We start from the raw sequence: 25,166 nt of genomic DNA on the forward strand, positions 1-25,166 counted from the left end.
CTTACTACTACTACTACTAGATACCCAGAGTCCCTCCCTCAGTTTAGAAATAGGAGTAATATGTTTACATCTACTGAAAGACGGTCTCAGAGTGAAATCAGTTTAATATTGTTAGTATTAACAAAACACCAACACAGAGAGGATCAGAGTGCGTCAAACATACCACCTAGAACACTCTCAGGGTCATGGCAGTTATCATTGACATTACCGCAAACCATTTGAGGTTGTCAGTGCAGTCCATGCCAGTTAGTTGAATTGCTAATGACAGCAAATAAATATTGTCAAAATAAAGAGATATAAGAAGGGCGGAAGGCAAGGGGAGAACAAGAGGAGGATAGGCAAGAGAGGCAGAGACTAAAGAGACCTCTTACCTTACTGTGACAGGGTTTGAAAATTTCACTCTTGATAATACTACAGTGCTTTTGCCCCAGTACAAGCTTGAGAGGCTGAGCTGCACATGGATCAGTCTTGTTTGTGTCTGAACAGCTAGTGGTGACTTTCCAGCTGCTTCCAAATGTCTGTGCAAGCATCTCAACAGACTGCCCTCTGCTGGTAAAGTCATTGTGGGCACTGTTGTCAAAATCACCACAAAGACCACAAACTTTGCCCTAGGAAATTTGTACAAGTTATTCTACAAAGTACTTTTTGACAGAAAAAAAATCCTTGAACACAGTAAAGGAAAATTCTGCTTATGCAGACTTCTACAATATAGATCCTTAGCAATCTCTGTGTTACCTGCAAACACAGTATATCCAACTCCGAACACCATGATATACAAAGCACTGACTCCATCTTCTGGAAACTGGAAAGAGCTTAATAGTATTTATATCATGCAGAAAGTGTTTTGGACTCAGTTCAAAAAAGAATATCCAAATTTACAAGTTAAACTGCCATAAACCAGCAAATGTTGGTTTGAATTATTAGTTTTGAACTCTTACAGCTGGAAGAAGCTGTAAAAATACACCTTCCTAAATGCTCAGAAAGAGAGAGAGAACACGAGAACACTATTTTAAACACTACTCGAAGTGGCAAAAAAAAGTCTCATATTGTAAAGAGAAATGACTTGGATTTTTACATTGCAAGCATTCTCTATAGATTGCATAATGCACAGGAGGCACTTATTTATTATAGTACAAGAACAATTTAAGACAACAGTCATAGGCATGACTTTGTAGGAAGAATGCTGGCATATAGGATTTTGTTCATGCTACAAGATAGAAATAGTTTGTCTTCCTATGTGACAATATTTATGACATGTTCGTGCTTCTTTCAAAGGACGGATATATCTTAGTAGAAAAAATATCATACGTGACCTTGCCCTGACACAAAAATACTTAGTGTGCAAATCACCATTTTGGCAGCTATGTTTTTTTCACCTACCTGAAAAGAGGGTGCTACTTGTACAATCACTGTTGTCTTCTCGTCCCACATAAAAGTCACTCCATTGAAAATTTCAATTACAATATAAAGTCCCATAAGGTAGAATTTATAGTTTTTTCCTATGCCTGGCTTACTGGTTATCACCTCAATTTTTCCAGATGAAAGTCTGATTTCGCTGCTCTTGAAAAGAAAAAAAAACCCTAATCTGAAGAACACATTTGCAGTTGAAAGGAACAAAAAAGCTATCACAATACAGCTACAATCATGAACAATAATAGATAATAATACATGTGGTTCCCTGTTGTCATGCCCTGGTTGATCTTAGACTGGCTGCCCAACTGCTGACAACAGGGGAGGGCCATCCACTGGTTCCTCCGTAGCCAGTCCTTTGACCCCTAGACATACTCTTCCTGTACCACCCCTCAAAACTCCATGCCTCCTACCCACTGCATCTCCCTTTAGTTGCTCCCAAAGCCTGGCAGTGATCCTGCCTGTATCACCCCTTGGGTCTGTTCCTCCACCTGGGGCTTATACAGGGTCTGCATCCTCCTCTGCTCCACCTGCTGCAACTCCTGCCCAGTCCTGCCCTCATATCTGGCCTGCTCACTGCAAGCCTTCCCTGCTGCACCACCCTTGGGTCCATCTTCTTCCAGGATCTTGAGGACCTGCCATTGGGCTGTCTCAGCTGGCAGCCAGTCTACCCCTGCTCCATGCTTGATGGTGCCTGCCTTCTCTTGCTCAGGACTACCAGGGGCTTTTCCCTCCCTCCACTTCTGCAAGCCCCCCTCCTGCTGACCCACTGCCAGCAAGTTAAGCCATGGCAGTCAGGTCTGGCTACACCCCTCCATCATCATCAATGCACTAGTTCCAGCTTCGCCTTGTTTACTTCTGGTCAGGCCATCAGAAATGCCATGTTGCTGCCTGGGCTCCATGGGGCAGCCTGACCAGCCACATCATCTAGACACAGAACAGGAATAGCACATGCTTCCATTTTCTCATTCTTTGCTGCCTGGATTCACAGAAGCCCAGAGATCAGAGATACAAGGCTCGTCTTGAGTTGCTGTGATGTGATGATTATTCTAGCTGCTAAGGAATTAAACAATATAAGAAGCAGAATGAGCTGAAAACTAGGAGTATTGAAGTGTTGATAGATTCTTAAGCTGAGTGAGTAAACAGGGAGTGCATGAGTGGTGTGTATGTGAATGGGCAGGGTCAATGACCTGTGTATTAATGTATAAATGGTGTGTGTGAAATTATGCCTGTGGTACATGAGTCAAAGGAGTGTATCTGGCCAACACTGCCATGACGATCACTGAGAGCCGAACCACACGTTACTAATTTCACGTGAATGACACGCGAACCAACTTACACGGGTCTCCTCTGTACACTCGCCAGTCTTGCTGCACCGTAATCAAACTTGTGTTTGCCTTTGCACGGGTTCTTTTGGAGGTCCTCCAAGATGGGCAAATGGTATCCCATCATGCATCTGTATTTGATGCATGTCTAATCCATTCCCTTTTACCGTTTTCTGTTTCCTCATAAATTGAATCAGTGTTAGGAATTGTTCCTCAAGTGGTCACCAGGGGTAGCAATAAAAATTTTTGTTTGTCATTGTGTTTGCTTATCAATTGCTTTGTAGTCGGCTGTAATTTATATTCAACACATGTGGTATAACTCAATAATTGTTTTACTTTGATCACAGGTAAGCTAGACTATATAGTCTGGACCCATCAGTGGGCACAAGGAAACCTCACTTAATGTTCCCTGTTAAGGAGGTTGGCATCTCCTAATATAATAGTAATACAGGGAAAAAGAATTTTCATGAGCCTTGGCATTTATGGTTGTTAAGATTTTTGCAGTGAGATTGTGCTAAGGAAGTTCACTGTTAGAATTTGGCCTTAAGCCGCTGCAATTCGCTGGGAGCGTACAGAGAGTACTTCAGGTGTAACTGGGCAATGGCAGACAAAAAAATGAGTTGTGCAACTGACATCCAAAATCAATTCTTGACGTTCCCTCGCATAGATGTGAGCACCATCTATCTGCTATTTTGAGAGCACAGATGACTGTGCTGAGGACGGGAAGCAGAAGAAAATGGAGATGGAAACTCTACATTACCGACTTGATGATCGAGACCGCGTACACTCGCCATCACAGCCACACTCAAAACAGATGATCTGAACGTGTGGCCGGACCAGGACACGTACTCATCTAGGCACGGGAACTTGGGGTGAGGCACAAATACAGACACTTGCTCGGTCTTGTGTATTTCATAATGTGTGGTCCAGCTCTGAGTGATATTGGGCCAGTCACTGTCTCTAATGCAAAATTTACCATTCCTCATGAAGAGGAACGATCCATATTGACAAAGATGCTAGGAAATGGTGAAGCCAATATAAGATAAAAGTCAAGATATCAGAAGATCCATTTTTTAAAAAAAATCCATTCTGAGCTCCTTGGTGGAAGGGCAGGAGAAAAATGTCCTAGATAGATGATAGTTTCAGGTGGGTAGCTGTGTTTGTCTGTAGTGGAAGAGCAAGTTTCAGGTCTAGTAACATCTTAAAGATTAACTATATTTCCAGAGTATGAGCTTTACAAAGTCAAGGGTGAACTAAATGTGTATCTGTTTGTGGGTGATTGTGGTTTGTCAGTAGTGTGCATATGTTTAGCGTAGGATAGGGTAGGGTAGCGTAGTATAGCGTAGCATGAAAGTGTGTTAGAGCCATGTGTGGTGTCAGAATTACCACTGAGCTAAGTAGACCAATTGCCTGACACAGTATATGTTCATGCATGACACTGCCAAAGCTCAGGTCCTTTTCAAACTACTCCAAACCCTTTTCAGATGCCCAGGAACCGAATGACTGAATTAATCCGTTAAAACCAATTAATGAATGATTTGTAAATCTAGCCAATAGTCAAACACCCTTCTGGAATTTGAATGGGAAGATGTGGGGAGGGGAGAAAATAGTTGCATACAAGCAAATAAAATTTTTAAAAAATTGCAATTGTTCACTTGTAAAGCTGACGTACCTGCAATATCACATTGATTTTCAAGGCACAAATAGTTGGGGATTTACCGCATGCGCTGTTTTGCACTACAATTCGAAAGGTGCCTTGCTGGGGATTATTGGGGCAGAAGTCCTTAAAACAGAAAACAAAAAAATCCCATTGAACATTATTGTCTCTGTCTTAGTATCCAACTTGCTATGGGGATATGGTATCCCTGGATTGGTCATTTCTGTTAAATGTTGCAGTGTCCTTATGGGATTGTTGTACTGCAATATGCAGGCCAGGGGTTACATTATTAATGTTCCTCTACATTATTTAAAGAAACTCATTGCTCATAAAATATGGATCATCAAAGACAAAGCCAAGCTAGAAACTTTTGCCTTATCATGTTAGTATTCTATATGTAGGAAGAAAATTTTAATTTATTATTTTTATTGATTGATTGGTTTGTTTTTTAGCCCACCCTCCCCACAAATGGGCTCAGGGCAGAGTACAATAAAATGCTCAGTACACATTAAAACATTTAAATACGTTTAAAATCCAAAACCCACAAAATATATATGTAACAGCATCTCAGATAGTGGCCCCCTCAAATTTCCCCAATCATAATGTAAACAAAAGAGGGGGACACAGTTAATAATATTCCAGTGACAGTGCTTGTGGGGAGGGCAGATGATTTTGTCACCCCCTGGTGGAAGACTGGTAGGGAAGCTCCTAAAACAATAAAAGACTGGCCTCAATCATAAGTCTCGTGGAACATCTCTGTCTTTCAGGCCCGTCAAAAAGATATGAGGTCTTGGCGGACCTGGGTGTCCTCCAATAGAGAGTTCCACCAGGGAGGCCCAGCTGGTCGAGGCCAGCTGGGCCTCCCTGGGGCCAGGAACCACCAGTAGGTTCTTATTTGCCAATCTTAGTGCTCTCTGGGGTACATATGGGGAGATGCAGTCCTGCAGGTATGCTGGTCCCAGTCCGATTAGGGCTTTAAAAATTAAAACCAAAACCTTGAACTTGTTCCAGAACTCCACCAGGAGCCAGTGCAGCTGCTGCAGAATTTGAGTGATATGTACGCTGTATGGTATGCCCATCAGGACATGAGCAGCAGCATTCTGGACCCGTTGTAATTTTCAGGTCAAGCCCAAGGGAAGCCCTGCATACAGCGAGTTACAGAAGTCTATTCTGGAGGTGACCATTGCGTGGATCATTGTAATTAGGTTGTGGGTCAACAGGTAGGACACAAGCTGCCTGGTCTGTTGAAGAAGAAAAAATGCAGACTGGGCAACTGCCATAGGAAGGAATCTAGTATCACTCCGATACTCTGGATTGATGAGATAGGTGCTAATGGCACCCCTTCAAAGGTCAGGAGTCAGATCCCCAAATCTGGCAACCCCCAAGTACAGGCCCAAGTACAGGACCTCCATCTTTACCGGGTTCAATTTCAGCCAGCTCTGCTTTACGCATCCAGCTATGGCCTCCAAAGCTCTCACTAGGACATCAGGGGAAGTCAAGCCGGCCACCCATCAACAGATACAACTAAGGTCACCATTCCCCTGCCCGGGGTGGAGGATCCCCTGTTCCCACCCTTCCTCCCCATGCCCACTTACTTGGCTGGGTGGGGGGTGCGCTCCTGCACCCAAAGCAGCCCATTTGAGGCAGAATCAAGCCCCATAGTTGGCATGCCAGCAAAGGGGCCATGGCAGCAAGCAGGCCACAGCGATGGTGGTGACAAGCAGGCCACGGCAGCGGCAAGAGCAAGCATCAGTGAAAGGAGAATGGCAGCGAGGACAAGGGTGCCCTTTGACCTGTGGGGCACCCTTTGACCTGCACTTCACAGAAGTGACATCATCACGTGAGCCAGGAGTAAAGACACAAACCTGGGTGAGTACCGGCCCCCAATCTCCTGCAGGGGAGTCCAGGGACCTGGAAATCTCCCATTGAGGGAGTCCAGGGACCTGGCAACCCTAGATACAACTGGGTATCATCCGCATATTGGTGACAGCCCAGTCTGAAACTTTGCACCAACTGGGCAAGGAGGCGCATATACAGGTTTTAAAGATATGAGCATGAATTATACAGTCTTGGATAGATTGTACCATATTATTTTCATGAAAGTATAACTTGAATTTAAGAAATACATGCAAAGTAATTGTGTTAGCCTCACCTTTTTCACTAAAGAAGGTTAGAAGAACATGTGCAAAAAAGACTATTACCAAATTCTGAGGTCTCAAATTTTTGTATGGTGGGACTATGCTGCAATAGCCTAGAATTGTCTATATCCAGTAAAGTGAAAAAATGCAAATTCTGCCCTTCTTTTCTTATTATGAAATCCATGACAATCATTTAAACACTGAACACACAGAACTGCAATTTGGTACCATGCCCACATCTAAATGTGTAATAAAGATTTGATACCTGAGCTAGGATATAATCACAATCTCCCACAAAATCAAATTTCTGTCCATCAAAGCTGAGGTAATGTCCATTCCCATAAACAGAGCATATTCCATGGCAAGTGTTGGTTGTACAGTTCCATTGTCTCTTGTAGCATATGCTGAGAGATTAAATAAAAAGGATCAACATTTGTAACATGAAGTGGTATTTGGCAAGCAAGAAGAGCAAGTTAAAGTATGATCATTATTTGGATAGGTAAGTTAAAATGATAATTCCATGATCACACATTTAGCATACAACAGACATTTACAAAGCAGTTTATAACATTAACCTTAACAAATAGAATAAATACAACCAATTTCACAAAATAGATTAAAAAATCAGCAGAATGTAAAATAATGTCCAACAATCATGATATCAAATTAGACATACACAGATTGTCCATAACTTAAAATTTTATTGCATAGCAAGACCACTGCATAAAACAAAGAATTATTGTAGAACAGTGATTTCAGAATAACCAGCTTCTTGGAGAAATGTAACTGAAGCTGCCCTTGGTTACATTCATATTCATAACACAAATAAACTATAAACCTCAGCTGATGAGGGGCCTCATCCTGAAAACCTTGCCAGAATTTTAAGCATTAGCATTATGAGTGTTTTGTCTGTGGTGAGCATGGAGGGCAAAACTGTACCTGACAAATTATTGTGTGTGTGTGTGTGTGTGTGTGTGTGCGCGCGCGCGCGCGCGCCAGGAGGAACACTTGTATGAAACCATTTTACCACATATATACTGAGAGGAAAAGTCACTTCTTGGTGATTCTTCCAACTAAAAATGGTGGCATGATTTGGTCTTAAATTCTGTAAACTCTCTTGGTTACTTTTTGAATAAGAGGATAGTATAAGGCAATAAAAGCACCCCGGCTAGATACATAGACAGGATATTCAAATAAAATGATTTTAGAAAAACCTATGGTCAAAAATAAAAGGGCAGACTGAAAGAGGTCTGGGGAAGGTCCTGTCTTCCAAGAGAAATTAGACAGAATAATTTCTCTAACCTTGTGAGAAATCTCTCAATAACTTTAGACACCAGTAATAATAGCTGATAGTCCAAAACCAATTCCTCTTTGTGCCTACTTATTGCACTCTGGTACGCCTTGTACCTTTCTCCTCTTTTAGCTCCTCCCAGCTACACTGTATGACTGGAAAGATGCTAGCCTGAACACAACCATACTGCTTTCCCTTTTTCACTCCATAATACTCATTTCTTACTACTTATGTGTTAAAGCCACGATTCTTCTTTCTCCTTATTGTGCAACTCAAGGCAACCTCTTATAATTGTGCTATGGAAATTGAATAATGGAGAATTGTTTTGGCAGCAATATGCCCTCTGATGTCTTAATATAATAAATATATAACTGTTTCCAGAAAAATGTCTTAATTAGTGGGTTGTGTTGGAAGTGAAGGACAGTGCAGCTTTTTTCCCACCAAGAACATCAGTACTATAGAGAGGGCAAAAGAGCCAATATTCACTTCCAACACACTTTCTCAGCTTTTAAAACCTGGGTTTATTATTATTTGCTAAAGCAATGGCTTCAAGAATACTCTGAAAAATACTATACCATGTATTACAGTTGACTGTGATCTTTGTGCCAGAACTATAGAAATTTCCTCCATGGATGCAAGGACATTGTTCCTCTTCTACACAAGAGCCATTACCATCAGACACCAGTCCATCAGGACAAATGCATCCAGAGACACATTCTGTAGCATACTGGGGGGTATGAAGACAAAATGAAAAATGATATTGTATGGAGCATGAATCAATAAAAGAGCCTTTTATAAAATGCCTTTGTACAGGATGTTGTTCAGTCAATTCACAAAACATGCCATTGCACAATGAATCATCCAGATAGTAGTCCTTACAACAACAAAAAATAAACGTTCTGCTTCCTGAATCTACAATGTATTCATTAAAAGGAGCACTCTTATAGAGTGTAGATTTCCAGCTTATAAGATCAGCTTCACAAGTCAGAAGCTTTCTTTTATGGAACCAGATATACAAATAAAGAAGACCCTTGATTTGTGGAAATGTTGTAAAGGAGTTCTAAGAGGGAGGAAATGAAGAGCTTTGGTTCATTAACACAAGCACCAACATCATTTTGATTTTGTGTTTGGAGTGGGCCCAGCCCATGGGGGCAGGAGAGAGAAGGATAACACAGACACACTGTGTTATGGAGAATCAGGCCACAACTTTATTCATTACAGGTGCCTTGGTGCTTGGTGCGCTATAGGTTCGGGATAATGGGTGAAGCAAAAAATCCAACTGCTGTGAACACCCCCCTCCCAACCTGACTGTTAGAATAACCAAGGAAAGAAGCCTTGTATTAGGAACAAAAGTATTCCTGCCCATCACCATCCTCATGGGGGATTGGTCAATGCATCAGACCCAAGGTTCTTTTGTTAGTTTTTTACTGGAGGTTTTAAACTAGATTATTGGCTTCTTGCATCTTGTCTAGTTTAAACCTTTAATGGCCATTAAAAAAATAAGTAGGAAAGGCACTCAAGTAGATACAGTATCTATGTTGTGCATAACCTCTTACACACTGCATGTCTTGAGTTTTACAACTTTTCTGACATTCTGAACCACTTGTATTTGGGCCAGCAGAGCTGCAGTCAAAGTAATACATAGGAGGAGGACAATCTAAAAGAGAAGAACAGAATGATAAAAGTCAGTGTAAAATGTGCCCAGACACAGAAAACATACTGTTTCAAATGCCAATAGATTGGAAGAAGGACAGTACATCTGAAAAGCTGTCACTTTATCCTAGTGGTGATATTTAAGGTGTACAGCACATGCTTTGCATACAGAAGGGCCCAGGTTCAGTTCCCAATATCTCCTATGAAAGGCTCTCAGGTTGTAGGAATTGAGAAAGTCTTTTCTCTTCATGAGATTCTGGAGAGCTGCTGTCATTTAGAAATAAATGGGCCAATGGTCTGACTTAGAGTCTCTCTGCACAAGACATCTTACACTGGGATGCTCAAGTGAAAGATCTTACACTTGTTCTCCCATTGTGGATACATATGCACTGCGAGAGAGACAGAGTAGACTTGAATATAAGACCACACAAAAAGTAAGGCTTTTGAGCATCTCTGTGTAAGACGTCCAGTGCAGAGAGACTCTCAGAGTCTCTCTGAGCAATACTTTTGACACATGTTCTTCACATGTCGTAAAACATAATGTTAGCCAAGAAGCATCGTTTTTGAAAGACAGAACTGGTGGAGATCACTCTGAAGAAGACAGATTCTTCAATAGCCACCCACCACCTCTGGCATGCCAGACTGTCTCTCCCTCTGGAACTTTTACCCTGCCACCCTTGCTGCTTAAAACTTTGCATTAACCAAGCTTTGGCAGGGCAAAGGCTCAGAAGGGGAGGCTCAAGGGGCAGCAGAGGGCTGTTACAGAATCCATCCCCTCTGGAGTGATCTCTGCCAGCTCTGTCTTTCAAAAGGCTAACATTGCATCTCCCAACACTTGGTGAACACGTGCCCAGGAGGCTCATTTAGAAAGACTCTCAGTGTCAGGGAAGTGAGGGTTTAACCCTTCTACCATCAATCACTTTTCCTAATCACACTCCTTTCCCACAGTTATTTTAAAGGGGGAAAAAAGATGGGCACATTACTTTTTTCCTTTAACAATAACAACAACAACATTCGATTTATATGCCGATCTTCAGGATGACTTAACACCCACTCAGAGCTGTTTACAAAGTATGTCATTATTATCCTCACAACAAAACACCCTGTGAGGTGGGTGGGGCTGAGAGAGCTCCTAGAAGCTGTGACTGACCCAAGGTCACCCAGCTGGCTTCAAGTGGAGGAGTGGGGAATCAAACCCCATTCTCCAGATTGAGCAAACGTTCTTGTTTCCTAGGAAAGTCCCATGATGATTGGGCTTGTACATATTCACCTAACTGAACCAGGAACTCTGGGAATGTTTTTGGCTTATTTTTTGCAGGACCACCCTCTCCGCTAGACTTCTCCCTGGGAAACTCCCTAAAGCCAGCTCCTGCCCCTTACAAACCTCCCACTTCTCTCTCACAGAGATGGAGCAGGAACCTGTCCCAAAGCAGACAGGGCTAAACTTTAACAAGTATATGGAAAAGCTGTAGTGGAGGAAAGAAAAGAAGATGCAATGACAGAATTTGGGCCCAAGGACCTGAGATATCTACCAAAGTTCAAAAAGAAACAAACTGTATCCTGTACATCAGGAAACTGGCAATAATTCAAACAATATTTCAATTTCCAAAATATAGCACAGTGATTAAAAAGAACCCTCACCTTTCCCAGCTTTCTTGTTTCCAATGCAGTCCAATTGCCCTCGAATGCATTTGCTGGTGATGAAAAAATACAAAAGGAGAACCTCATGCTAATATGTAAGATAACAATTCCACTCCAAATCCAGTCATGCAAGTACAGTATCCTCAGGTAAGTATCTCTGCAATCATGCAGTTTTTATTCTAGCAGCAGATAAAACATACTTTACAGCAAGCTTCTGCCAGTCTCCAGACCTATAATCTAATACGATTTTTGGACCCAGAAGAGCTGTGGAAGCTAACACAACAGAGCACTGACTTTGTAGAATGGTGTTTCGGTACCTGTGGCAGGAACAAACCCACACTGCCTTCCTTGCCAGAATACAGGGTTGTGTGATATCTACTGCAGTATAAACCACACCATCTTAGTGGCACTGTAGTTTTAAAAACATACAATTTCTTCTCCCTACCATACCTCTCTGATATTTTCCCTCCCCCTATTCTTTGTCCTGTTTCTGCATCTGTCATTGTTTCTGCTTCCCAGCTTCAACCCATTTAGGATGCCATCAACCTGGAGAAAAAAACATGCTGTCCATGTAGTGGAGGACTAATGGAATGTTATTTTCCAGGTGATACTATTTACCTTCATGCCCCTTTCCATACATTAAGCCTCTATGAAAGGGGCAGGACATTTTTGCTCTTGGTTGTTGGTAATCATACACTTATTTATTTCCATTTTCCCCATCCTCGGTTTGCAATGTCACACCTGCCTTATCAGCTCCACAGAGTAAACTTTAAAGTGTGTGTAAAGTTCTGTCAAGTCACAGCTGACTTATGGCAACCCTATAGGGGTTTCAATGCAAGAGACAAAAAGAGGAGGTTTGCGATTGCTGTCTCTGCATACCTATCCTGGATTCCCATCCAAGTAATAACCAGGCTGACCCTGCTTAGCCTCCAAGATCAGGCTAGCCTGGGTCATCCAGGTAAGGGCAAACTTCAAGAGAAGTAGCAAAGCATTATGCCACACAATGACCTAGGTCCTATTCAGTGGAGCCATACCACATCATGTACCTAGGGATTGTTTTCTGAACTAGTTTCAGTATTCCAAAAATCAGTAGTCTGTTAATTAAAGTATTTAATTTTTATTGTTAATTAACAGCCTACTGATTTTTTGGAATTGCAATCTTTTAAAATAATAATGTTTTGACTATTCTTTAAATCACTTTACCACATGAAATTGTCCTTTTGGAATGAATCCCCAGGCTGGATCATCTGGTCCTTATAGTAGCAAGGACAATCCTCTGGAGAAACACATTTTTCTTCAGTCACTAGGTAGGTCCCCTCAGGACAGTGGCAGCCTTCTGTAGGGACACTCTGGACATTACACAATACATCAGGTTCACTCAGAGAATGGCAGGAACTGTTACAGAACTTCACTTCATAGCTATATTCCATTGTTTTGGGACATTCCTTGGAGACATCTTGGCAAGAGAAGAAATACAAGGGATGGGTTGGGTTTGGGATATGCACCATTGTTCTTGATAACATCCTTGTGAATTTGTTTGAATTTTATACTAAATAATTATGCATATGTTTAATCCCAAACAACAAGATCTCCTTTCATAAGGGATGACATGAAAAATGTTCCTAGAAGATGTGACAAGTTACAATCACAAACACATTTGCTTGTAAGTAATTTCCTTGACTTATGGAAAGAATTGAGTCCAGTAGCACCTTAAAGACCAACAAGATTTTCAGGGTTTAAGCTTTTGAGAGTCAAAGCTCCCTTCATCAGATACAAGATCTTATACCTGATGAAGGAAGCTTTGACTCTCAAAAGCTTATACCATGAAAATGTTGTTGGTCTTTAAGATGCTACTGTACTTGAACCTTGCTGTTCTACTGCAGGTCAACATAGCTATCTACCTAAAACCTGATGTATGGGAGACTTAATTTTGGTCTACACAATAGCTTGGATCCTAAGTAGTGTGAATGGAGCTACAATACATAAACAGTAACTATCTTTCTTTCTTCCTCCCCCTTAGTCTTTTGTGTCCCCGTTGGTCAGTGGAACCTAAGAATATCCTGGGAGTCGAAGCCAGGAATGCACTGAAAGAGGGAATTGGACATAGCACCCTCCTTCCATGAGCAGAATTATACACCGCAAACAGAAAGGGAGAATAGAATTCAAGCCAATACATTTGACCTCTGTGCAGTTCTCTAAGGAGATGTATTTGCATGAATAGTATGTATCAGGGGCTTCCTGCAGATACAACCACTTTTGGAGGGCTACTCTCTTGATTGCAGTTGATTGCAAAAAGCATTACTATACTGTGAAATAGCAGTTGTATTGGTGGAGATCACAGTTTGAGACATTCTTTACACAAATGTGTGCATATATATTAATACATGTTTCCATAGAGAAAAGGTACAGAACACTGAAGCCCTGGACTCTCACAATGAACTCATTATAGGGCCGTTTTCCAGGAAGGATCAATAAGCAATATGCAAGATTACTGGGACATTCACTGGTGAAACAAAAACTTCATAGTGATTGCCCCTCGAACAAGCTTCAAAAGCACGCCTTTCAAAATTATTGTAAGTTTGTGGGTGAGGTTGTTTAGTTTCATTATTTGATGTTAACAAAATTTTTGTTGTCACTATTGTTGTTATGGTGGTGGTGATGATGGAAATATTCCAGAATCCTTCCGGTGGGCGCTAATGTAATTTTATATTACTATAATGTCATTCTGTCCTGTTTCTTTTAATGCTATGGTCAGTATGAGAGCAACAAAACACAATTTCCCGTGCAATAACAATGTCTCCCTATTTTATTTACAGTAATTGCATAATTTAACAGAACTATACCACATGTAACCAGTTCTAGGAAAAATTATTTTGCAGGCGTCATATATGCTCCAAAGTCCATACATAAAGTGTCCAGTGCTTCAAGTGCTCTATTAATATTGCAACAGGTATTAAAGTGCAAATGCTTCCTAGCACCATGTACACATTAATTATTTCATACAAGCTCGCCTTATATTCCAACTGGAGTTGGGTATAGTCCAAGATTTGGTTCCAATAAACTGTGTAGTTCACAGATTACAAGTAGACCTTTGCGTGTATTCTTTAGGTGTACATTGATAATTCTGTGACATCATTATTCTAACGGAAGGTCCAGATCACCATTGTATCCGTTTCCAAACTCTTTCTCAAAGAACACAGTTGCTGGAAAAACATGCAATAACACATATTACACACCATCTTACAATAATTTACATTTACAATACAGCAATAAATATTGCATATACAATCAATATCACATGTACTCACTCAAAGTTTCATGCAGCTACCACTCCATATTAGTCATCAGTTTTCCAATTTTCACCATTTGCAATCCATTATCTCATAATCATCTTATCTACAACAGCCCTTCCACGCCCAATTAGTATACTATCCTTTCTTAAAGTGATCTACAATCTGAGGGTCACTAGCCCAAAAAACAGGTAAAGTCATTAGCTATATTCAAACCATTAGGTATGAGACTATTCAGTTTATAAATCCAAAGGGTCTCTTTTTGACGAAGCTCTCTTATTGCTGCCTCATGACCCCTTTTATGGGTCTTAAACAGCACAGTGAAGCTCATATCCATCTCACTGTGCTTCTTTTCCTGATAATGTGGAACCAATGGGGCTTCTAATACGTTGTTCTTTATTCTAGATTGATGCTCACTAAGTCTGATTCTGACAGAACGTATGGTGCTACCCACGTACATTAATCCACATGGACATTTTATTAGGTACACAACTCCCTCAGTATTACAATTAACAAACTCACGTATAGTATGTATCCCCATCTGTCTCATATCATCTAAGCTCATAATCAAGGAACACTGTTTACACCTCCCACATTTGTATAAGCCTTTTGGCAGCCCAGTATCCACCTTGTTAATGTTATGACTTAAATCGGAATGAATAATAAGGTCTTTGATGTTCCGTGTTCTTCTAAATGCTACTAGTGGAGGAGTTTCGCAGCCAGGAATCTCATTAACAAGTGGCCAGTACTTCAAAATTGCCCGTCTAATGGCATTAGCCCTGCTGCTGTAGTCAAAGACTCCAACTAGACGTTCCACTTTTGCACGTTCCTTTAATTTTAATAAATCTTTCCTATTTACCTCCTTAGCACGTTGTCTGGCTATAAGCAATACCCTCTCTGGATAGCCCCGTTGTTTGAGATTCTCCTGTAATCTATTACTCTCAATGTTATAATCAAAATCCCTAGTGGAATTTCTTTTTATCCTTAAGAATTGTCCAAAGGGTAAATTAGCCTTCAAATGGCCAGGGTGAAAAGATTTATAGTGCAATAATGAATTTTTATCAGTTTTTTTCTTGAATGGTCGTACTGCTAGAGTATCATTCTCCCCCTTATACACGGTCACATCCAAGTAGTCCACAGACTCCTTGCTTGCATGCCAAGAGAGCTTGATATTCGGATGTACCCCATTCATCCACTCTCCCAACTTCTGGGTATCAACATTCCCATTTGTCACCAAAAAGAGGTCATCAATAAAACGGACAAATATAATGATGTCCTTCCAAAAGGGGTTGCAAGCAGGGTTGCAAAAGAAATTACGTTCCAGTTTACCCATAAAGAGGTTCGCCACGCAAGGTGCCGCAGAGCAACCCATCGCGACGCCTCGAATCTGAACAAAAAAATTATCTTCCACTCTGAAATAATTGTTCTCCAATATTATTTCCAGGAGAGATATAAGGAAAAACATAGGTGGTCTTTGATTCTCCCTCAGATCCAGAGTCTCCATTACTACTAGGCGTGCCTCCTCATGTGGGATATTAGTGTATAATGAGGCAACATCAAGAGTAATCAATATTGAGGGTACAAGACAAGGTTGCCCGCTATCCCCATTGTTGTTTATTTTGGTTCTTGAAATTTTGATGATGCAGATTAGAGAAGATAATGCAATCCGTGGTATAAAGATAAAAGACTTTTCCTATAAGGTCAGAGCGTTTGCAGATGATATAATGTTAATTGTGGAAGATCCAATTGAAAACATGCCTAAGGTAATAGAAAAAATAAAAGAGTTTGGAGACTTGGCAGGTTTCTATGTAAACAAAAAGAAATCAAAGATTTTATGTAAGAATATGATTAAACAAAAGCAACAGTTATTAACGGAAATAACAGACTGTGAGGTAACAAGTAAGGTGAAGTACTTGGGAATTGAATTGACTGCAAAAAATATAGATCTATTTAAGAATAACTATGAGAAATTATGGACTCAAATAGAGCATGATTTGATCAAATGGAATAGGCTGAACTTGTCATGGTTGGGAAGAATTGCAGTAATCAAGATGAACGTGTTACCAAGAGTTATGTTTCTGTTACAGACGATACCAATCATTAGGGACTCCAAGCAATTTGATAAATGGCAGAGGAAAATATCAGAGTTTGTGTGGGCAGGCAGGAAGCCTCGAGTGAAAATGAAAGTGTTACAGGATGCAAAAGAAAGAGGGGGAATGCAACTGCCCAACTTGAGACTTTATTATGATGCAATCTGTCTGGTATGGTTGAAGGATTGGATCACATTGAAAAATCGCAAACTGCTGGCCTTAGAGGGATACAAAAAATTATTTGGATGGCATGCATACCTATGGTATGATAAAGTAAAAGCAGATTCTATGTTCCTGCATCATTATATTCGGAGAAGCCTCTTCACAATTTGGAAGAAGTACAAAGAATACCTACAAGAAGGAATTCCCTCCTGGGTGGTTCCATATGAAGTAATAGATCCAAGAACGGTCGATAATGAACAACAGTGTTTAACGTATAAGGAGATAACTCAAATAGAATCCTTTAAAATAAGAATAAGAACGCAACAAGAGATGTCTCCAAACTACGACTGGTTTCAATATAGACAAGTTAGAGATCTTTATTACTCAGACTGTGCGAAGGGAGGGATAAGGATGGAAGACTCAGAATTAGAGAAAGTAATTTTACAAGAAGACCAAAAGGAAATTTCTAAGGTCTACAAAGTGTTGTTAAAATGGTATACTGAAGATGAGACAGTCAAAGTGCAAATGGTGAAGTGGGCTATAAACTTTAACAAAGAAATAACAATGGAGGCATGGGAATACTTGTGGAAACATACATTGAAAATCACGACATGTACCAATATTAAAGAGAATATTTACAAAATGATTTACCATTGGTATCTGACGCCAAAGAAGATTGCGCTAGGGAACTCGAATATGTCTAATAAATGCTGGAAATGTAAAAAACATGAGGGATCAATGTATCATATGTGGTGGACTTGCGAGGTAGCTAGGCAGTACTGGGGGGAAATAATAAGAGTAATGAGTGAGATTTTACAATTTCAAGTTAACAAGAACCCAGAACTCCTGCTACTGAACTTGGGAATGGAAGACATCCCAGCACAACATAGGACATTGATATTCTATATGACGGCAGCAGCCAGACTTTTGTATGCGCAGAAGTGGAAAGTACAAGAAGTGCCAACTACTGAGGACTGGATTTACAAATTGCTGTACATGGCGGAGATGGACAAAATGACAAGAAAACTGAGAGACCTTGATCCAGGGCAGTTTAACACGGACTGGGGAAAGCTGAAACAATATTTGGTGAAAAAATGGGAGGTGGGAGGAGAACTGTGGCAGTTTGAAAATTATTGAGGTACACAGGAGGAGAGAAGTGACTATACCGAGGGGGTGGAGAGTTAATGGAAAAATTCTAAGCAACTTTATATGATTTTTAAGTATTATATTAAGTAGCAATAGCGTTGATACTATCTGAATTAATGGGATAGAAATTAACTAATCTATATTTTTTGGAAAGATAACCGTATAACATAGAGTGAATATATACATACATACGTAAATTCAAAGATAGGTCTAATTGTTAGACTTATGGTATATGTATAGATAAAGAACAACATATAGAACAGAAGCCTAAGCAAATGACAATAAGTGTGTATAATAAGTATGTGTATAGAAGTATTGGAATAGATGTATAAAGGGGGGCAAATTGTTTGTCCCATATTGAAGAGAATAGAAGGAGTAAGATAAAACACAGGTTATCAAAATGAATATTATTAGTAGTTTTAATGAAGAAGATAGATTAAGAGGATTTTATTTATATGACAATTTATATGACAATTTATATGTGAAAGGAAGTGGAAATAGTGCTTAGAAGAATCTGAAAGTATATTATAATAAACAAATAAAATAAATATGAAGGAGTAGAGCGAAAGTGGATAGGGGGTTGGAAAACTGTTGGAAGTCAATAAAAAGGGGGGGGGAAGGGAGGGGGTTAGAATTAGAAAAAAATAAAGAATGTGATTATAATTGTTATTATATGTTTCTAATCCAATAAAAATTCTTTAAAAAAAAAAGAGTAATCAATATTGCCCCAGGTGGTAACTTAAATCCCTCAAACTTCCTTACAAAATCGCCCGTATCCAACAAGAAAGTTGGTAAATTTCTCACGAAGCCCTGCAAAAAATGATCCAAATATCTTGACAGGGGTTCCAATACTGAATTACTTCCAGATATTATTGGACGCCCTGGCGGTGGGAATCCTTCCTTGTGGATTTTTGGTAGGATATATAGCACCGGTGTTCTGGGGGAAGGATTAATTAACCCCCTATACTCTGGTTCTGTAATATATCCTAATGCCAGTGCCTCATCCAATGTTACCTTAATCAAAAAACTGATCTTCTTTACTGGATCAGTGGGAATAGCCCTATAGTCTAATTCATTGCTGAGTTGTCTATTTATCTCTGTCATGTAATCCTTTTTGTCCATAACAACTATGGCACCCCCCTTGTCCGCCTCTTTTATTATGATAGAGTTATCCGATGTTAAATTTCTCAGGGCCATCCTCTCCCCTCTTGGTAAGTTATTATATTCAGTGTTCACTCTAGCTTCTATGTTGCTAATTTCCCTCAATAACATTCTCTCAAAAGTCTGGATATGGGCATTATTAACAGTGGGGTTAAATGTGGAACGTGTATATATACCTGTCTCTGTTTGTGTTGTCATTGTCCCATCAAAGAAGGCTTTTAACTTGATTTGTCGTATCAATTTAAAGACATCTATCCTGGTCTGAAAATCATTGTAATGTGGGGTTGGTACAAACCCAAGCCCTTTATTAAGAGCTCTTACTTCCATATCTGAAAGGGTCCTACTGGAGAGATTGACCACTAGGTCTGATTGCCCACACTCCACATTCCATAATGTCAAGTCCGTCTCCCCCTGTTGGGCCGGCCCCCTCGTAAAAAACGGCCCCTATTTTCATAATTCCGTGTATTCCTATTTGGTCGTGTGGTCATAGATCTAGTGGACATCCCTTCCTCTAGTGATGTATCAGTATCCTCCCCTTCGGTAGTCTCCAAATCAGAAGAAAAGGTTAAGGGGTGAGACCAGGACACCTTCTTTTTCTTGGTAGTATCCTCATTCCACCAACTATAAACACATCCCATAGCATAGTCCCTGTTGTCCCTCTGATATTTTTTCACTTTGACTTCCTTCATCTTGTTTTCAAAGTCATTAACCTGTTTTTCAATATCTCTGAACTTATTCTTAAATTGTTCCTCATCAAAGCTATTCTTGAGCTTAGTCTCTAGGGCTTCAATGTCCTTACCTATGCTTTTAACCTCAACCTGTGCTGTCTCCACCAATAGTAGCATCAAATCCATAGAACACTTGTTCAATACTGCAGCCCATCTATTTTTAAATTCCTCCTGGTCTTGAAAGAGGCCAGGTGGTTTATGTATACGGAGACCTCTCGGAATTTTATTAATTTTACAATATTCAATCAATGACCCCGCATGCAATTGGTACCGTTTCTGTTTTTTCTTTAAAAACTGCAAATTGTTCCAATCAGTATCCATAGTATTAGTACTATCTTGATTGTATATGCAATAATTATTGCTGTATTGTAAATGTAAATTATTGTAAGATGGTGTGTAATATGTGTTATTGCATGTTTTTCCAGCAACTGTGTTCTTTGAGAAAGAGTTTGGAAACGGATACAATGGTGATCTGGACCTTCCGTTAGAATAATGATGTCACAGAATTATCAATGTACACCTAAAGAATACACGCAAAGGTCTACTTGTAATCTGTGAACTACACAGTTTATTGGAACCAAATCTTGGACTATACCCAACTCCAGTTGGAATATAAGGCGAGCTTGTATGAAATAATTAATGTGTACATGGTGCTAGGAAGCATTTGCACTTTAATACCTGTTGCAATATTAATAGAGCACTTGAAGCACTGGACACTTTATGTATGGACTTTGGAGCATATATGACGCCTGCAAAATAATTTTTCCTAGAACTGGTTACATGTGGTATAGTTCTGTTAAATTATGCAATTACTGTAAATAAAATAGGGAGACATTGTTATTGCACGGGAAATTGTGTTTTGTTGCTGCCATACTTACCGTGTTGCTCCATATTTTGTGCTAATGGTCAGTATGAGGGAAAAAAACCTTAACTCCTAATTGCATTTTCAAAAGAACAATGACAAAAAACTGTGCCAATTGGGCATGGCAGAGCACATGAGGTTTTTCACATTACCTGCTACCTAATCCTTTACAGCGGAGTTGCCAGGAATTGAACCTGTGACCTCCTGCATGCCAAGAAGATGCTCTACTACTGATAGGGTTGCCAGATGGCCTCTGCAAAAGAAAAGGATGAGGCCCCTGGCACTCACCTGTGTCTTCTTTTCACATGTGAGCAAAGCGTGCATGTGTTCCAACCCTAGTGTGATGATGTTACTTGTGATGTCATTTCTGGTGCATAGGGGCTGAACGAGTGGGTGGGCCGGCTTGCCGTTTCCCCAGCTCACAGAAGGCCAGGCAAGCAAGTGGGCTAGCAGACAGGCAGACCAGCTGCTTCCTCGGTGCACAGAAGGTAGGAAACACAGGGAAGAGGGGGAGGCGGCGGTAATGCAGGAGGTTGGGTGGGCCTGCAAGCCATTCCCCTGAATTGCCTAAAAGCAGGGGATGAGGAGGAGGAGGAGGATGCAGAGGTGGTGCCGGAATAGGGTTGCCAACTTGTTTGTGAGATTCCTGGAGATTTGTGGGTTGGAGCCTGGAAAGGGCAGGTTTGGGGAAGAGGAAGGGTCCTCATCAGGTTATAATGCCATAGAGTCCACTCTCCACAGCAGCCATTTTTTCCAGGGGAAATGATCTCTGAGGCCTGGAGATCAGCTGTAGGCCCAGGAGGTCTCCAGACACCACCTGGAGATTGGCAACCCTATGTAGGAAGGCCTGCTAGCACTGCTGCCAGCTCCTGCATGCCCATGTCCAGCTGCTCCTCCTCCATGCACAAAAATACTGGACATTCATATGTCTGGTATTTTAGCTGTGTTCACCTGAGACAGATGTAAGGAAAATGCCCTATAACAGGCTCCCTAATGATATAAATTTGAAACTTTGTTTCAGACTGCTGTTCATACAGGCCTAGCACTAGGCCTGTTGTGTGGAAAGCTCCTTGGTCTGTTCATTAGATGCACCTGTGGGCTGCTTTGTTCAAGTGAGAAAGTGTCCTTGAGAATGTTGGAGCCTAGTAGCTGAAGTCATCTCCTAGCTGCATTCCCCATAGTTTCTCATACTGTAATGCCAATTAAGTTGCTGGGCCTTGATTGGTTCCTTGGTTCAGTGGGCTGACCACCTTATCCCTCAAGAAGTTTGTCTCTAAGCAAAGTGCAATACTTTTAACTTTCAGCCATTATTGTTTACCACTGTGTGAGAAGAGGAGCTTCTCGGCTCTATGCCACACTATAAGGATGACTAAAGTTGGCTGGCATGGATGGACTCTTTGCTAATTCCTTGGTAAGAACAACCAGACTTGGAACCAAGACAGAAATTTGCCAGATTGTGCAGTATTTTAGTTAGACAGACTGTATTTAGAACAGCAAGTTTTATTTGGTTTTTTGTCTTGCTTAAATATCTGTGAAGAGCATTTCCTGCCTTGCATAAGCTCCTACATTCTTTCCTTAATAAATACCAATAATATATTTTACCGGCCTGGGTTCAGAGTTACTTGCTAAAGATTAGGGTTGCCAGGTCCCTTGAGTTCCCCGGTGGGGGACTGGGAACCTGGTACTCGCCCTCCGCAGTCTTTGTTGTTGCTTGTTGCGTGCACGTGCAGCATGCACGCACTCCCAGCATGCGTGATGACATCACTTCTGGGAAGTGAAGTCATCATGTGGGTCAAAGGGCAGCCCAGCATGCGTTCCCGTGCTTACCAAAGGGATGAATCACCCCTCCACAGGCTCAATTTGGCCCAAAATGGACCTGTTGCACTACACGGGGGTGCATTGCACTGCCCAAGGGCACACCATGCCACCAGGGGTGTACCATGCTGTCGGGGGCGGCCTGGGGGGTGCGCCCCTGCTGGCCAGGTAAGTGGGGTTGGGGGGAGGAGGTGGGAGAAGGGGATCCACCACCCCAGGAGGGGGAATGGCAGCGCTACTAAAGATGTATACGCACACAGAATGAACCCAAGGCTAAAAAAGTCTAACAAAACACAGACAAGAGCCTTCCAGATACACCTAGGGATCCTGAAACAGCTGTGCCTCAGCACTGAGGAACAGGGGCGAGGGTCTCTAGTGTAGTGTACTGGGAGCTTCAAGAAAAAGTAGCAAGGTTCTGTACAGCTGCATTCCAATTGACCGGGTTGCTGAGCCGGCCAATCAGGATTCCCCTACAGACTAGTGAATTAGCGAATAGGGTTTCTAGATACTGGGTGTTTGCTATTGGTTTAATTTAATTGTGGGTGTGTTTTGGTGGGGAGTTGAGTGTTCTACAACTGCTGTTTTGATGTTTGTGCTTTGAGTGGTGATGTTCCTATTAATAAAAGACTTAATGAAAATCACTTGAACTGTCATACCCACTGTATAATACTGGCGACGAGGATGGGATACTGCTTAGGTAGGCAGTCCTAAGACTAGAGCTGAATCATTTACTGGCAAGGAGTCACCTCAGCCAACCAGTACATGTGCACTCGGGGTAGCCATCAGTATGGCCACCAAGGGACATTTCGAACCATTTGACGCTGCTGCCAAGGACTGGAACTCATTTGTCTCCCGATTCTACTTTTACCTCATGGAAAATGACATCACCAATACTGAGTGTGCCAAGGCCACATTCCTAAGCATCTGTGGGCAATCCACCTTCAAGATTGCCTGCGCTGCAGCTTCTTTTCAGCTCCAGGCCAAGGGTGTAGAAGACTCCAGGAGGTGATGCAGAGGCTCTGTGACAGACGCCTTCTGTGGCAAGAAGGCGTGGTAGAAGTTCAAGAGCCCCAGGAAGGACTGCAGTTCCTTCTTAGACCTGAGTGCTGGAGTGCTGTGGATGGCATGCACCTTGACTGGGGTTGGGTGAATGCCAGCAGCATCTACAAGGAATCCCAGGAACTCGACTTGTGGAACTCCGAACTGACACGTCTCCCTCTTAACTTTCAAGCCTGCGTCCTGTAGCTTGCTGAGGACAGTCCGTAGTCACCCAGCCAGTTCAGTCTCAGAGCTTCCGGTGATCAAGAAGTCATCAAAATATAGAATGATGCCTGGAATTCCACAGAGAAGACCATCCATGATGCTCTGGAAGATCCCGGGAGTGATGTTGACCCCGAACTGCAGGTGCTAGACTTAGAACACACCCCTGTGTGTTCTAAGGACACTCTCATGGGTGGAGCACAACTATGCACAGATCAACAAAGAGGTGCTGGCCATCGTCGCTGGAGTCAAGAAGTTCCACGATTACCGGTATGGCCAGAACTTCATCATCATCACAGATCACAAGCCACTGCTGGGTCTCTTTGCACCAGACTGGCAGATGCCACAGATCCTGTAGCCATGGATGGTGCACTGGACTTTGTTCCTGTCCACCTACTCTTATGAACACAGCATTGCCCGGGCAAGGCGTTAGGCCATGCAGACACTCTCAGCCACCTTCCGCTGCCAGACACTGTGATTGACCCGGCACCGGCCCACCACATCCTGCTGCATGAAGAGCTGCCTCATCTGCTGATCCTCACCTCCAATGTCATCACACAATCTGCCAAGGACCATACCCTGGCCCGTGTTCTCAGCTGGGTGTGGAGGGGGTGGCCGGAGGGCCACTTGGCCGAGGAGTTCCAGCCATTCAGCTCCCAGCAGCACGAACTCTCCATACATAAGGGCTGCCTGCTGTGGGGAAACCGAGCTGTTATTCCTTCCAAGCTACGGCAGCTAGTCCTCGAGGCACTGCACATTGGCCACCCGGGCATCGTGTGCATGAAGGCACTCGCCCACAGCTAAATCTGGTGGCCCAGCATGGACAAAGCAATTGAAGGGAGGGTCCATACATGCCAGCCATGTGAAAATTCGCGTCCAGCCCCAGCCCAAGCTCCAGTTCACCCATGGGAGTTGGGGCTAGCACCATGGTCCCGCCTCCATGTAGACTTCACAGGGCCGTTCCAAGGACAGGTGTTCCTGATAGTGGTTGGAGGTTGTTCCAGTATCCACCATGTCCACCGCCATTGTCATTTGGGCACTCCGTCACCTCTTTGCAACACACAGACTTCCAGACACTATCATGTCCAACAATGGGTCCCAGTTCAGGACGGCAGAGTTCTAACGGTTCCTGGCTGACAATGTCATCTGGCACATCATGTCTGCTCTGTTTCACCCTTCAACCAATGGGCAGGCAGAGCGACTGGTGAGAACAACAAAGGACAGTCTCCACAGGTTCACACAGGGAGACTGGCATGCTCGATTGGCTGCGTTCTTACTACACCAGCACATAATACCCCACTCCGCCACGAGGCACAGCCCAGTGGAACTCCTGATACACAGAAGGCTCACTACCACACTTGACAGACTGCATCTGGACCTGTCACCGGAAGACCCACAGCTACCTGCGGGAGAAGGAAGAGCATTCCAACAGGGAGATTTGGTCTATGCCTGGAACTATGGTGACAGCCCAACCTGGTTGCTGGCATCAATGCAGAGTAACTGGACCAGTGTCTTATAGGGTGCTCACAGCTGACAG

The 25,166-nt window shown here is 42.1% G+C and overlaps 1 protein-coding gene across 1 annotated transcript in view; it reads right to left on the reverse strand.

The window, feature by feature from the left end:
* LOC129323466 (mucin-5B-like) overlaps window positions 1-25,166 on the reverse strand; it is a 123,714-nt gene that overhangs the window by 57,444 nt on the left and 41,104 nt on the right. Inside the window, exons 16-23 of the mRNA XM_054970005.1 lie at window positions 12,319-12,571; window positions 11,116-11,168; window positions 9,378-9,478; window positions 8,397-8,548; window positions 6,796-6,934; window positions 4,408-4,518; window positions 1,381-1,560; window positions 372-608 (exon numbers count right to left, since the gene is read on the reverse strand). Of these exons, the coding sequence (XP_054825980.1) occupies window positions 372-608; window positions 1,381-1,560; window positions 4,408-4,518; window positions 6,796-6,934; window positions 8,397-8,548; window positions 9,378-9,478; window positions 11,116-11,168; window positions 12,319-12,571 (1,226 nt within the window). The remainder of the gene's footprint in view (window positions 1-371; window positions 609-1,380; window positions 1,561-4,407; window positions 4,519-6,795; window positions 6,935-8,396; window positions 8,549-9,377; window positions 9,479-11,115; window positions 11,169-12,318; window positions 12,572-25,166) is intronic.

The sequence above is a fragment of the Eublepharis macularius genome, chromosome 2 (assembly GCF_028583425.1).
Source record: "Eublepharis macularius isolate TG4126 chromosome 2, MPM_Emac_v1.0, whole genome shotgun sequence".
Lineage (NCBI taxonomy): Eukaryota > Metazoa > Chordata > Lepidosauria > Squamata > Eublepharidae > Eublepharis > Eublepharis macularius.